At 39.8% G+C, this 13639-nt stretch overlaps 1 protein-coding gene across 7 annotated transcripts in view; it reads right to left on the minus strand.

Moving 5' to 3' along the window:
• FASTKD1 (FAST kinase domains 1) overlaps window positions 1-13637 on the minus strand; it is a 38510-nt gene extending 24873 nt beyond the window's left edge. For 4 of the 7 annotated variants that reach the window (XR_006179571.1, XM_042874418.1, XM_042874417.1 and 1 more), the window contains exons 1-10: window positions 13142-13393; window positions 9083-9580; window positions 8692-8760; window positions 8240-8365; window positions 6575-6967; window positions 5288-5398; window positions 4543-4674; window positions 3053-3539; window positions 1317-1431; window positions 681-809 (exon numbers count right to left, since the gene is read on the minus strand). Coding sequence is in view for 6 of the 7 variants with exons in the window: in XM_042874418.1 (XP_042730352.1) it covers window positions 681-809; window positions 1317-1431; window positions 3053-3539; window positions 4543-4674; window positions 5288-5398; window positions 6575-6967; window positions 8240-8365; window positions 8692-8760; window positions 9083-9417 (1897 nt within the window). In the remaining variant the exon portion in view is untranslated. Of the gene's footprint in view, window positions 1-680; window positions 810-1316; window positions 1432-3052; window positions 3540-4542; window positions 4675-5287; window positions 5399-6574; window positions 6968-8239; window positions 8366-8691; window positions 8761-9082; window positions 9581-10980; window positions 11063-11225; window positions 11259-13141; window positions 13394-13588 lie in introns of those variants that run through there. The other 3 variants (XM_042874415.1, XM_042874414.1, XM_042874413.1) reach the window with 3 other exon arrangements.
• Window positions 13638-13639: the final 2 nt, after the last annotated feature.

Consider the following 13639-nt stretch of genomic DNA (forward strand, 5'->3'; position numbering starts at 1 on the left):
AAACCCATTATAATCAAGTAGATGGATACTTCTGAATCATTTACTAAAAATACAATAGCCTTATACTATGGCACTTATAAAATTAATGCTACACAATTTTAGAAGGCTTCACTGAATCCCCTACAGAAAAAAAAAAAAAATTGCTCAATATTAAGAGCAATAGCATGACAAAAGAAAGCAGTGATTTAAATTCTCAGCATTTATCTTTTGATGGCAAAATGGCAACAGCACATCAGTAGCAAACAAGGACAAGGAACAGTCAAACAAGCATTCGATCTCTTATTTTGGAAGTAGAGTCCGGTGGCGCACATTTTTTGCAGACCAGAATTCCACATTATTTCTTGACCTTTGGACTGCAACAACTTCTTATAATAATACTATATTCAGGTAATTTTATTTCCATTAAAATTAAATATACCAAGTGCAATAAATTGACTATAATTTTTCTTAGAGTGAACTTGTCTTATCTGGCAACATCATCTGTAATATATGCCAGCACTTCTAACATATAGATTTTGTTTATTCCTTCCCTTTTAGCATTCAAATACTAACTAGATCATACAGAGCAGTCTTTCCAGAAGACCAAATGATGTACAGTCTACTTCTCAAGTTACACACGACCACAATTCCATTTTATACCAAATGTCACATAACTCAATTCATCAGAGCTAGATATTTACCTTCAAGTTGAGCATCCAATCTGCTTAGGAAAGAAACATCAAATACTGTGTTTATGAGAGCGGGAGGAAAATACCCAGCCACTGCCAAAATGTAACCCAGCAGCACCAAGTGATGAGTTTCAAAACAACCTTTAGAAATGAAACAGAAATCCATATTAACACTACAGGGCATTGAAAGGACTTTTGTAATGCTTTTCTGCTTCCCAAGTCTATCTTAACATTAAAAAAAAAAAAAAAAATAAATAAAAAAAAAAAAAGCTAACTCCACAATTAGATCTACACATTTTTCCCTACAACTTAGGCATTTTTGGTGAGCTCTAAAATATGTCCTGCTCCCAAGTAATGATTCTCTGGGGAATGCCAAAGCAATTCTTTTCAACGACATCACAGAACATTAATCAGACCTTTCAGCTTCGTTATACTATGCTCAAGATAGTTTGCTGGTCCTGTACAAACAGTACTTTGTAAAGAGTGAAATGAAGCCAGAAAACCCCACAGAAATATACTTTTAATTTCACAGAGCACACAGACACGTTTTTTCACTTGGCTTAAAAAATGCCATCACACACACAGTTTTGTCCAGTACAAACAAAATGTTTCAGCGGCACTCAGCCCATGTTCCTCTAATATACTTACTCAAGTTAGAAGTCAGATGTTGGATACAACTCTGAAAGAACTCTTCACTGGCAGGAGGATCATAGTTCAGAACAGAGAAAAGATAGAGAATGAAATACATTTCCAGTGGGTGGATCTGGGGAAAAAACAGATCCTAAGTTGAGCTGTTGAAAAGTATTCTAAAATTGTTTTGTAGTAAAAAGGATTTTATAAATTATTTAGAATATGGAAACCTAATGATGAAGTACTTTTTCGGGTAGACAAAAACATAAAAATAATAAAATGCACAAGTCATTCAAATTGCAACTATGGCTAAAAATCAAAAGCTGTTAGATGAAGATGATCCAAGTGTTACTCTGTGCTTAGACTTTAGGATTTTTAAAAGGTTTCCCATCCAATGGTTTCTTTTTGTTTGTTTTATAAAATACACTGTCACAAGACAAAACAGAATGTCTTTTACATCAGTTCCTAATTTGGGAGAGGGAGGGAGGGGAAGGAGGGCAACACATTGAGAAACAGTGACTGTGACCCAAAACACAGATTATCGAGGAGATCCACACAAGAATGGTTAACAAAAAATATATTTGCCATGTGATGTGACTATACTGTAAAGAGGTAAAAGGAACGTTTAATATGATCAAATGAAAACCTGAACACAAAGGATTACAGTTGACCTAATGCTGACTGAACAGGAACAAAAGAAAGGAAAAGAGAAAAAAGAGAAGAAAGTGCAAAGTAACATGTGGAAATAAAACAGCTTTCAGTGGACAAAGAGAAAGACAAGTGCTGAAAGAGTTAGAGTGTACCTAGAGTGTACCAAAGAGTGTACCTCTTTGAGGCACTGTGAATTTTTCTCCGAAAAACATTAATCAATGCCCAGGAGAAGTGCTCAGTGCTCCTAGCACTGCACTATTCAAGACCTCCAACTCAAGAAGGATGCAGAACAAGAAAAAGTTCTAGGAATGTACCTTTCTGTGCAGAGCCACACCAAACTGTTTTTAGCACATATCCATGGAGATGCTGAACACAGTTCTTAATATAAATTGACATGTAGTGAAAATTTCAGGAAACAGTTTTAAGGAATGAAAGGAAATGTGTTTGAACAATCATTCTTACATTATTTAAAAAATAAATCAATAAATAAAATCACTAACAGTGCATTGCTTTTTTGAAAGCTTGAAAAATTAGGAGATTCAAAATCCCTAAAAATGCCAGAAAAAAAAAGCATGGGACAGATCCAAAAACAGCTATTAAAGAAAATTATCTTTATCCTGGAAAATCTCAGCATCTGTGAATGGTTGTTCCAGGGAGATGATCTCAAAACCTTCATTTGTCTTTGCTACAAAACCAAATATTCTCACGTTTGTCAAAGCTTGGATTCCGAGCTAGAATGACCTCTGGTCCAATGGAAGAGCCATTATAAGCTGTGTGCACCATGGAAAAGGATGAGACAGCTACAGTAATTTAAACATCTACTCCCAAAGCAGTGGCCAAGCCCAAATCTGCGTAATTGCAATTTCGTTCCACCAATAAAAAACTGCTGTATGTAAAACTGCTGCAAGTGAGCTGAAAAGATGAATTGTGTAAACTCGCTTAAAAAAAAGTTGTATGTTTAATCAAAATTCAAGAGAAACAAACAATTAGGTAAAACCATAAAAGTCTAGATTTCCAGGCTTGAATTCTATCCCATTTGCTACTAACCTGTCCTTTTCTAAATGAAGAACTTATACAGTAGATCAAAAGAAAAACTATAGTACCTTGTTTATATTTTGAACAGTCACAGATGCTATTCTGTCAAGTAACGAAGGACAGCGATGGTTTGTTTTTATGAGAAAAACAGACAACTGTAACACATTTGCCCATGTTACTTGATCTACCAAACGTCGACATGCAGCCACAGCCTCCTCACTGATGACTTCCTGCAACCACTCTCCATTCACATATGTAATTTCTTCCAACAGGAGATTTAAGTTCCTGGCTTCCTGAAGTCTTTGAAATCCACAGTCATTCAGTTTTTGCAGAAGCTTTGCATGTAGCTCAGAAGTGTTTTGCCACTGCAACTTGTCATAATGATTCCATTTGACAAGAGCTGTAGCAATGCAACTGAGGTTCTGGAGTCTGCACTGAGGTAGAACTGCTGTTGCTTTGTTTATAATGATTTCCTCCACTTGAGAGGATGGAAGCATGGCCAGTGTGCGAATTATTGCAGCAGTATCAGCAGGTATGACACTAGATTTTAGAAAACTGAAAAGAGACAAAAAGAAAAACAGACCATTGACATCAACAGAGTGCAAACATTTGCTTATTTTTGTGGGTTTTTTTTTGTTTTTTTTTGTTTTTTTTGTTTTTTTTTTTTTTTTGTTTTTTTTTAGACAGCAAATGAACTCATAAAACCATAGAACGGCCTGGGCTTGAAGGGACCTCAAGGATCATCAAGTTCCAAAGCCCCTGCCACAGGCAGGGTTGCACCTAAGTTCTATTTGAAAAGGCAATAGTAGTACATTGTTTCAAGAATGAAAGAAACACAAAACCAGGGGCACAAAATTCACACAGACAGTGACTATTTAAGTGGGTTTTTTTTTCATTTCAACATTAATTTCTTCCTTCTAACATTCAAATCGAAAAGAGGAAGATGACAGTGAGCATCTTAGCTGGTGAGGCTTGAAGTGTTACTGAGAGCACAGAAGCACTTACTAAGGAAGTTCTGCCCTTTGTTAACTGAGTTTGTAGGTACCTAGGTCAAGGATAATTTCCACAAAAAGTGAAAGCAGTGGTGGCAGATCTCTTCACAACAATGAGAACTAACTAGAAAGTTCTCTGTTCTGTAGAATAGTATTTCTGCTTTATACTTTCACCTGTTCCAACCATGACATCCTTGGTTACTTTTCATTGACTGCTTCAAGTATCTTCAAGTATCAAAAAAAGAGATTAATACATGCCCTTCCTACATCGTATCAGCCAAAATTTCCTATTCAATGTCTCTGTGTTGCAGTAGCCAGTGGAAGGGGAAAAATAGTGTTTTAAAAGGTAACACTTTTATTAGTAGATACTACTAGATCTACAGCCAAGATAAAACCCATTTCATATCCTTTGATTTATGTATTTAATCAAATTATATCATTGTAATAGCTTGTTACTTTATCATATTTGAGGAAAACATTTTAGCTTGTCATTTAACATATTAACTAGACTACTGTGTAATACTTCAATTAAATAAGAAACCGAATTCTCAAAAACAAACACTTACCCAAATAACAACATTTTCAGCTTGGCAAACAACTCCTGATCATGGCAATGCAACAACACCAAGCACTGTGTTAACTTTACCAACTGCAATACGTGATAGCCATCCAGGTGTCTGTGCAGAACAGAAACCATTCTGAATACAAACAGAAAAAGATGACATGGTATTATGCTAATGCAAAAGATACTGCAGAACACAACACCTCAAATGAAGAAGGGGTTCCCCATGTTGCACAGTAACTAAATAGACAATTATATACATCTGCACTCTTCTCCACCTCAGTTTTGTTGTTCAGTTTACAATTGCAGAGAATCTGGCTTAAGTTCTTAAAGACTTAGTAGTTCAAGTTAGGGCACAATAACTTTTGAAGAAACAACTCACATTAGTAACAGGACAGCTAGACAGGGTTTACTCTCTGCAACTTACTATATTCTCATTTGTCTCAGCAGTTTACAGTGATTCTCACAGGCTAAGTTCACACAAAAGAGATCACATAATAGTAAATAAGCTAAAAGCTATATTCCACTAATTTGCTAGAAATGAAATGCCCTTCTGTGAAATTCCTGAATTACTCAATCACTTCAGGGTCAACCTGTGATATTCTAAAGTCTGTAACAGGTAACATGCACAGACTGCACGTGTTTGTATGTGACACAGTCTCCACTCCCAAAGGATACCACATATTTTTTCTTAACACATTCATCTATAACTATAGAACACAATTACTTTGTAGTCTTTAAAAAATTACTTTTCAAGCAGGTGAGAATGTCTACATTTCATTTTCAGCATTGTCTTCAGTATCACTAATGCTTGATGACTGCTAAATCCTTCTGCAATGAGTGCTGCAGTTGTTACCAACCTAATGAGAAGAAAGAATTTATTTCCCAAAGAAAAACTGCTGAAAAGTCACAGCAAAGACTGTAACAATATTCTTTGTCTGAAAGAGAGAAAGAACACCAGACTACATCAGGAAATACAGGAAAACAGATTCTCCCCAGCTAGACAGTTCTATGCTGTGAACCATTCTTCTGAACAGCATGGCACACACAAAGATGCAAATGTATTAAATCAGGATACTGAGTCCAACACTTCTGAAAGTAGTCAAAAATAAAAATTCACCACCAACCAGCAAGCAACAAATCACAAAATCAAATATGAATTGAACCGATTCTGGGGCAAATAAGGCTAATAACTTGTGCTGCCTCATTTTCACTTTCATGAAAACGACAAAAAGATCTAGGAAAAGGTTTTGGCCAGTTAAACTGGCTAAACTTATTGTAAGGAAAATAATTTATTGTGTAAGTTATGGTAAAGAATACCCAGAGATTTGAAGAGAAGGAAATGCTACTGAAGCAAAGTCTGAAAACATTGCTAATCATAACTAATACAATAAATTCTGCCTAAGGCTCCGAGAGAGCCATGAACAATACCAGGATTTTGTGGCACAAAAATGCAGGCAGACCAAGATCTGCAATGTAATACAGGGCTCCAATCGCTACATTAATGCTGGAGGATTCCCTGCTGCCACCCTTTCATACTGGATATGGTGGGCTTAGGGGCTGGACTCAGTGATCTGGGGTTTGGGCTCAATGACCTTAGGGATCCCTTCCAACCTCTACAGTTCTGTGATTTTGTACACCACAATGGGATAGGACAAGACTCCAATCTTGTAGTTTCAGCTACTGCAGATCTTAAAAGGAAAAAATGTAATACACACTATTGCATATATTTCTCAGGAAAAAGGCAAAAAGTTTGTTACCACTACCCACAGTGCAAAGAAATAATAGGAGACAGAGTAACAAGATGGTCTTGAGTAACAGTATTCCCATGCACCTTAGTTACTAGATACAACTTCCTACACAACTGTTTCAAAACAAATTGCTTTCTGTAACGAAACAGTTCATAGCTATAAAGTTAGGAATAGAAAACCTAATCATCAGATGTCATAGATATGCTCAGAAATTCCCCAAAACACCAACAGATTTTCAATTTCCATGAAAGACTATGTAAAAATAATGCCTGTTAAGAATCTTACCTTTCTCTTACCTTGGACCCAGCCATAGGCCCAAGAACAAAAAATAATTTTGCAAAAGATTCAGGATCATGGTAATCATCTATTGATTCAGACAGCAGCTGTTTAGCAATGAGGCGGAACTCCGCACTGTCAAAACCCAGCTGCTCATACAGTCCAAAAATAAGACTAATATTGTCTAAATCAAGATGAGAGGTGCTTTTTAAGAAAACCTTGTTGCATTTTTCTAGCAAAGAAGGATATGCCAGTTTACTAAGTTGAAGAAACTGTACAATTCTTTTGGCATAGTTGAAATGGACTTCTTCTCCCAATAGTTGTTCCACCTTCTGTAGTAATCGGTCCTGAAAACTCCGTGAGATGACACCAGATACACTGATCATCAAAACTGACAAGATCCTAAAAAATTCAGAAGACTTTAAGCTTATACATTGAACACAGTTAAGCAACACATTTTAGACTTCTCAAATAAACTAGCCAAATAAAGGAATGTTAGTTAGGATGTTGCTGGCTTCGGCGCCACGAGGAGTTCAGAATCTAATCTACAAAAAATAGCTCAGCAAAAAGCATTTGTTCAAATAACTTAAAAATTGTGCTTTTAGAGAATTACTGAAACAATTGGGATTTTTCAACTCTTACAAAGTTGTTTGTGTAAAACCACTTGACTAAGGCAAACTCCTGGGATGTCTCATTTAAATTTGCAAAAAGATCTTTAATCTTCGGTGAAAAATTAAAGAAACCCAAACAATTGCCAGAAGACAGAACAGGGAGAAGAGTCACCATCAATCCTAAAGAAAAAAATCCCTTCCTAACAGGATAACTTCAGACAAACAAGAGTCAGTTCTGTAAAGAAATGCAGTCTCACTCATTCAATTAATTTCATAAGCTGGCTCTGTGTGTCCAAAAATAAATAAATAAATGGAGACTGATGGTGCTGGAAAAGGTGGGGGGAAAAAAGAGCAGCATTTGCTGTAACGGCCCAGGGAGAAGAGAGGCAAGAAAAATAAGCTTGGACTTTTTTTTGCCTATGGTTCTTCTTTTGTACTAAGAGACATGGTTCTAGTGGGGAAATATGGGTGGTAGGTGGATGGTTGGACTGGATGGTCTTAGAGGCCTTTTCCAACCTTTGTGATTCTATGATTCAACTCAATTTTAGCATCAGGATAATGTAACAGACACATTACCAAAAGAACTGATTGATTCACCTTGACAAAAAATGCTCTGAAGATAAATAAAAATAGATTTGTTTTAAGATTCCTCATCACTATTCATCATGTCATAACAGAGAAACTACTAACCTCAAGGAAAACAGACAGACATCTGGTGAAATGACCTGTATATTCTCAGAGAAGTTCAGAAGAAATTTAGAATCAGATTGAAGGAATACCTTTTATTCCACTTTAAGTGAAACATTAGTTTTAGTTAGGCACTTAGATTGGTCACAAATAAATTCTTCAAAAAATAATTGGGATATTGTTTTAACCTGAGTAAACTTTCTCATGAAAACCAATGCACAAATCACATCTTTTCCACAAACCCCAAACTGAATTAACCTTCAATTGAAAAAAACTGAAAATGTTTAACCAAAAAAAAAACAAAAAAAACCCTCACCCAAAACAGCAATTGTGACACATTGTTTCCCACACTACTCAGTTTCTCTTTGACACTTACCTTAAATCCTGTACGTAATCCAGTTTCGTGTCCACAAGATGTGCTATTTTGCCAGTTAGGGGACTAAAATGTCTGCGCTGCTTGTGTAAACACAGTGCAAATTTAGACAAAGCTGGTAAACTAAGGCTGTGAAGACATCAAACAAAGACAGAATATTCACTAGAAATAAAAGGTAAATAACTGAAGGCAAAAATCTAATTCAACAACTGTATAAATTGTAAGTAACATTCGAATTACAAAACGGGAACAAAATATTTACACATTTCCTGTGACATGGTGATATCCTGAACTCAGACAAAATGCTCAGGTATTTTATAAGGAAGCGTATTGTGTGTACGAAACCCTACGCAATCCAGAAGTCAATACTCTTTGAGAAGCCAGGGTAGCCCTGTGTGAAGCAAACCACAGCTACAACTTACACTTTTCACAAAGCATACTAGTTCAGTACTTGCCTTTCCAATCTTTTCCATGCCTCTGTAACGAGCGCTCCTGCCAAGGAATCATGGCTTTCCACACTGAGCCTTCAGAAAAGTCAAAAATGTCACAGCAGTTTGAAAGATTGCTTAAGAGAGTAAAAGAAATACATTGAAGAGAAAAATGTCTTCCCATTATTTATCATGCTTTACATTTCTATTGCTCCTTCCAATCAAACAAATGTACCCAAAAACACATCATACACATTTATGCATTCATAATCATAATTCTATTTATCAGGAGTACAAAACTCAGATCTGGCACAGGAAGTTAGATTTCCTTACAGCTGAGCTGTTACTCCAAAAACACCCTCTTCTTATTACCAGATGCACAATGTATAGATGTGGATATCAACATAATACTGCTTACCTCAGTATACTATACAGAGCGTCCACTATTGCCTCATTATCCATGTGTTCTACTTTGTTTTCTGCTAAAAAGCAAAGAGTTAGAAACTGGGAGTGATTTCTTACATAGTCAGAAGTCCTTAAGAGAAGTGGCTTCTTCTTCTGCAACTGCCATAACACATTCAATGCAATTCCCACATGCTTTTCAGAAAGCCTGGCCTTGTTCTTGCCAACAAGGCTGAACACTTCATCTTCATGGGTACAGTTATTTATCTGGCTCAGAAGCAGATCGTTGCTCAGAGTTCGGGCTTGGTAATGTCTCAGTGCAGACAAGCAAACTTGCCTCAAACAAAGCATTTTTCTAAGTCCATCAGCTACCTTTAACAGTGTCTAGAAAGATTCTTTCATTTTTCACAGCAAAATACTGTTTCACAGAACAAACTTTGGCATCTGAAAAATGGGCACTTCTTTTCTTTTCATCCTGTATGGTCACTATACTGGTAACTCAGTTCTGAGGTACCTGTAGTGAGACAGAATTAAAGCAGTTAGACACAGTCATAAATCCTAGCTAAAAATTGATGTATCTGCCTTTTAATGTAGTAGTTAATGTAAGCTTAAAAAAAAAATCCATGCTTTGAATTCTTCTGAGAGTGAACAAAGAATATCAAAACACCCAGAAGTGTTAAGAAAAGTTATTACCTCTGGTAATAACTTTCTAAATAAATTTAAAAAATACTTCCATATTTAAAAAGCTACCCCAAAAATGCACCTGCTGCCATGCTAATACTGAGAAGGCAAAGATGGGCTTTTTCATGTGCAAGGAGAGCACAAGTCACAGAGACTTGCCTTCATACGGAAGCTGCTCCATGATGCCAACAGGGGGCTTAAAGGAAATGAAACTGTTAGTGATAAAAGGAAGTGAGTGAGCACAAGCTCCTGAGCTCTGAACAATTTTAACTTATGATGCCTCATAACATGACTTTTTTCCCTGTGCAAAATGAAAGCATGCAAAAAGGTACATTTTTCCAGCTATTACACAGTAAGTAATTTTTTAATAATGAATTTGCTTTATACTCCCTCTTTTAGTGCTTTTATTGCTTCTGCCTGCTTCATTCCTTGTGCTTAGAAACAAATTTATCCGGGAAAATTTATGTGGTGCTATTTATTCCATGCAGTGTCCATAAGAAGTTTGATCTTTCCATCTAATGACACAGATACACACTGTGAGAAGTTGGGAGGACCTCTTATAAGATTTCATAAAGTGGATTAAACAAAGTGAAACACAGGCCAAAGGACGATCAATCCACTGTTAAATCACAACTGAGCAATCTTCAATAAAATCTTAAGTCCTAAGCTGGCCACTGTTACAAGACTGTTTGCCAATCCTCCACATTTCTCAAGTTATTAACAAATGCTGCATAGATGCATATGCACGGAACCAAACATGCCCAGTGATGATAGCCAAAAGCAGCAATCATCAGTGGTTGTACCAATGGCTTTTAAACAGAGGCTACAATGCAGAGCTGTCAGAATGAGTGAATGGTCTTCTTCCCCTGTGCTAGCAGCTGGGAGCAGGGACAGCAATGCAGAACAACCTGCAGGCCGGTTCCCAGCACTCTTTCTGGAAACCATTCAGCAGATGCAAGGGATTTGTCACAGATCTACACGATCTTAAGCTGTAACTTGTTTTAACGTCTTATAAAAAGAAACCCAAGAAAAATGCCAAGTGTTTTGAAAATTAGAAACACACAGATTCAAACCGGGAAATGTATACCTCCCTCAACAACCACTTCTGTCTTCTATTTACTGTGCAGAATATAAACTAAAAGCACAAGAAGATATTTAATATCGGTGGAAATTCAATAAGCATTCTCAAAACTGCATTACAAACCACAGAAAGCCCAGAAACCCTCCGCTCACCGAGGAAGACTGGGACACACGCCGATAGTGAGGCAGCACGGAGAGCGGCCCCGCGCAGCCGCAGCCCAGCGCTCCCTCGGCCGCGGCCGCGTGTAAGGGGAAGGGGGGCAGCGGGAAGCTCCGAGCCCGACTCCCAGCATCGGCCTGAGCCCCGCGGCGCCTCCCTCTACCCGGGGCCCGAGGGAAGGCCGCCCCCAGCCCTCCCGCGCGCGGAGCCCAGCCTGGCGCCGCCATCCCGCACGTACCGCTGCCGCCGCCGAAGAGCCGCGGGGGCGGTGCAGAGGGGCCGAGCGGAGGGCGGGGAGGTGGCGGCTCCGAAGGGTGGCTCGCCGAGCCGAGCGGCCGGGGCGGTGCAGGGGACCTGGGGCGGGCCCGGGGCCTACGGTCAGCTCAGCGCTGGCTTAAGGGAGCGCCGATGGAACGGCGGGGTGCCGAACTCAGAGAAAAACGTGATTTAGTAAGGAAATGGAAGAACCAGCCTTGTCTGCAACTTGTAAGGCATCCTTACATCCGCAGAGCATCGTTTGAGAAGGCCTCAATTGGCATTTTCGCGAAGCCACAGACGGTACCCCTCGCTCACATGGAGCCCCTGCACTCCGCTCATCCCTGCCATGCTATGGCCCCGTGGCTGTTGGGAAACGCCAGGAGCGGGGAGAAGGGTCAGACCTTCCAAGCAAAGTAAATGGATATTTATAAAGTTCCAAGGTCACATCAGTACCATTTTTATATAATGTACTTTGAGGGGGGGAACATCATCTCTGTCCAAAAAACCCACATCGGTCTGATGTTCAAGAGTGAAGCTCTGGTGTTCGGCTTCACTGTAATGAACATACAGATCAATCACAGAATGGCTGGGGTTGGAAGGGACCTTGCAGCCCACCCAGTCCCACGCCCTGCTGCAGGCTGCCCATGGCCCCATCCAACCTGGCCTTGAGCACCCCAGGGATGGGGCACCCACAGCTCCTCTGGGCAGCTGTGCCAGGGCCTCACTGTCCTCTGAGGAAAGAATTTCCTCCTGACTTGTTGCAGCCCTATGCAGTAACATTATACATAATGAAACATTATGATTAATTCACATTACCGTATTTATATGCTGTATTTTCTTATACTTCGCAAAAAAAGAGAAGTTTTAAATTACAAGTTTTGGGACATAGATCAAACGTCAAGTTCTGGAACACAAATCTAACATATTGTGACATATATGTGATTTATATTTGCATACAAACAGCTCCAAATCTCTCTGTATCTTCTCTACCACCAGTGAAAATAACAAACACCATCCAATATCTGCTGATGCGGTTAGTCAGCATCAACTGATTTGAGGCAATGGTAATGCCAAGCTCACAGTGCTCACTTATCCTTCAAACTTTCTGTGGCATGGCCTCAGGCTGCTATTCTATCTGAAATCACAGCCAGTATTATCTGGTGATTGATTGGCTGTTTTGCAGCTGCATATCACAGCTTTGGTTTTGTCTCCTCTGCTGTTACACCTCAAATATTGGATGCTTACAAATATGGAACTCCCTCAAACTAGTAGAATAGTAAAATGCAGATGGCCTGGGCGGCAGACTGCAGGGACACATACGCACATAAGTGACAGGGAGGACCTGAGCCCTGTGGGGATCTCAGGGCAGCACTTACCCTTGTGCAAACTCACTTAACTCTAGGAAATCTGATCTCCCCTTTAAAAGTACATTTTATCCGCAAGGAGGTGACTTCTGCAAATCATATGGACTTTCCTTTTAAAAGATGCTGAATTTGTTACTTTTGACTTGCCAAGTGCATTTGGATGAAATCAATTATTTAATCAATTAAGAACGTCTAAAGCAAATTGAAGAGGCTAGATAAATTTTTTTTTACATTTTAAGCAGGGCATTTAGAGGAAGAAAGCCTTGTACCAAAGCCTATTGAAGCTGGTGTTGATTCACCATGTAGTACTCTATTTACTTCAAGATTTCCTGACTCACAAGTCAATCTCTCCTTTGTGTTTGGTTTATCTTTTTAAAAATCATATTGTTATTTTAATTTTGGTTAGAAATTTGGAAGGAGAAGAGTATATTCCTGCTTTCAACAGGCTACTCAGCATCTTACCACAGGACTTGCATCCTCCCTTCCCATTACACGTGACTACAAACCCCGTACTCACAAACTCCGTACGTACAGAGCAAGAAAGCTTCTGTTTCTATTGCAGACTGACACGGCTTGAATGGCAGCGTAAACACACAGGTTAAGATCAGGGACATTTTTCTACGCGATAATTTCCTTTTTAGTTTTAACAGCCCCTTGCTCCACGCGCCAGGCACTGCTGCAGCGGCTCCCGGGGGCGTTTGGAGCTCTGTACTGTCCCAAATCCCGGCCGTTTTCCGGGCCGTTGGCCGAACCACCGCTCCAGCTGCGTCCAGAGGGGAAGGCCGCAGCCGGTGCCGGCGCGCTGCCCGCCCCTCACGGCCTGCGCTCCTTCCCGCCAGGCCCGGCCCGGCTAAGGGGAGTGGAGGCGGCGGGCGGAGCGCCGCTGACGAGCTGGAGGGGGCGGGCGCCCCTTCCCCCAACCGCTCGGGCTCCTTCCGAGCGGTCCCCGCCACCGGGGATTGCTCCGCGCGGCCGGTACCTGCGCACCCCGCGCCTCTCCCAGCCCCGCGAGGCTCGGCCGCCGCCTCTC

The sequence above is a fragment of the Lagopus leucura genome, unplaced genomic scaffold (genome assembly GCF_019238085.1).
Source record: "Lagopus leucura isolate 7727_CA_CO unplaced genomic scaffold, USGS_WTPT01 Super-Scaffold_100012, whole genome shotgun sequence".
In the NCBI taxonomy this organism is placed as follows: Eukaryota; Metazoa; Chordata; class Aves; order Galliformes; family Phasianidae; genus Lagopus; species Lagopus leucura.